Source organism: Sinocyclocheilus grahami, unplaced genomic scaffold (assembly GCF_001515645.1).
Source record: "Sinocyclocheilus grahami isolate Dianchi unplaced genomic scaffold, SAMN03320097.WGS_v1.1 scaffold8221.1, whole genome shotgun sequence".
Lineage (NCBI taxonomy): Eukaryota > Metazoa > Chordata > Actinopteri > Cypriniformes > Cyprinidae > Sinocyclocheilus > Sinocyclocheilus grahami.
In genome coordinates this window covers 9,233-9,582 of record NW_015511944.1, presented here as the reverse complement: position 1 = coordinate 9,582, position 350 = coordinate 9,233, and the positions used below count along the sequence as shown (strand labels likewise).

Sequence of the window (350 nt, the reverse complement as noted above, 5' to 3'; positions counted from 1 at the left end):
ATTCATAAACTATGGTATTATGCTAGAAAACAAATCTATATTTAGACACTAATAACGTAAACTGAACTGATTATTTTAACAGGTCATGCAAATGGTGAGAATAATCAATGCGCATTTAAAGTTCGACTTCGCCTTTAAGAAATTAAATGTGTTTTTGGCTATTGACAAGGAACTGGTCATTGTAAGTGACCTTTTCCTGATGCAGTCTTGCATGTCAAACACTTTGTGTGAACTCACCGAGCATGACAGCATCGACGGCTCCGCCGCCACAGAACTCTATCAGGATCTGCAGACAGAAACACGGCGAACATAAAACTGGGTCTTTCCTAAAACACAATCACACTGTTTTA

At 38.3% G+C, this 350-nt stretch overlaps 1 protein-coding gene across 1 annotated transcript in view; it reads right to left on the bottom strand.

Moving 5' to 3' along the window:
• Nucleotides 1-154: 154 nt before the first annotated feature.
• LOC107577994 (STE20-like serine/threonine-protein kinase) overlaps nucleotides 155-350 on the bottom strand; it is a 9,295-nt gene continuing 9,099 nt past the window's right edge. Inside the window, exon 3 of the mRNA XM_016264009.1 lies at nucleotides 155-286. Coding sequence (XP_016119495.1) covers nucleotides 215-286 — 72 coding nt within the window. The 3' untranslated portion in view covers nucleotides 155-214. The remainder of the gene's footprint in view (nucleotides 287-350) is intronic.